Source organism: Buceros rhinoceros, unplaced genomic scaffold (genome assembly GCF_000710305.1).
Source record: "Buceros rhinoceros silvestris isolate BGI_N320 unplaced genomic scaffold, ASM71030v1 scaffold21795, whole genome shotgun sequence".
Taxonomy (NCBI): Eukaryota; Metazoa; Chordata; class Aves; order Bucerotiformes; family Bucerotidae; genus Buceros; species Buceros rhinoceros.
The window spans coordinates 29,851-30,356 of NW_010413695.1; the positions used below are offsets into that span (position 1 = coordinate 29,851).

The 506-nt window shown below is 60.5% G+C and overlaps 1 protein-coding gene across 1 annotated transcript in view; it reads left to right on the forward strand.

The window, feature by feature from the left end:
- The window catches only part of EP300 (E1A binding protein p300), a gene marked incomplete at its 5' end in the record, with an annotated part of 31,140 nt that overhangs the window by 29,462 nt on the left and 1,172 nt on the right, over window positions 1-506 (forward strand). The window contains one exon of the mRNA XM_010136853.1: window positions 1-498. This exon is cut by the window's left edge and continues 19 nt beyond it. Within this exon, the coding sequence (XP_010135155.1) occupies window positions 1-498 (498 nt within the window). The remainder of the gene's footprint in view (window positions 499-506) is intronic.

The window sequence follows — 506 nt, forward strand, 5'->3', positions numbered from 1 at the left end:
GGTCAGCCAGGTCTCCAGCCGCAGCAGGCCATGCAAGGGCAACAAGGAGGGGTGCACCCTAACCCGGCCATGCAGAACATGAACCCCATGCAAGCGGGAGTGCAGAGGCCCAGCATGCCCCAGCAGCAGCCGCAGCAGGCCATGGCTGGGATGAATCCTCAGGCGCAGCAGATGAATATGAATCACTCGGGGATGGCTCCCCAGTTCCGAGACCTCCTGATGAGACGGCACCAGATGATTGAGCAGCAGCGGCACCAGCAGCAACAGCAGCAGCAGGGAGCAGGACCAGCACTGGGGCCGGGGATGGCCAACCACAACCAGTTTCAGCAGCCCCAGGGTGTGGGGTATCCCCAACAGCAGCAGCAGCAGCAACAGCAGCAGCGAATGCAGCATCACATGCAGCAGATGCAGCAAGGAAACATGGGACAAATAAGCCAGCTTCCACAGGCGATGAGTGCAGAGACAGGAGCCAGTTTGCAGCAGGCTTTCCAGCAGAGGCTACTTCA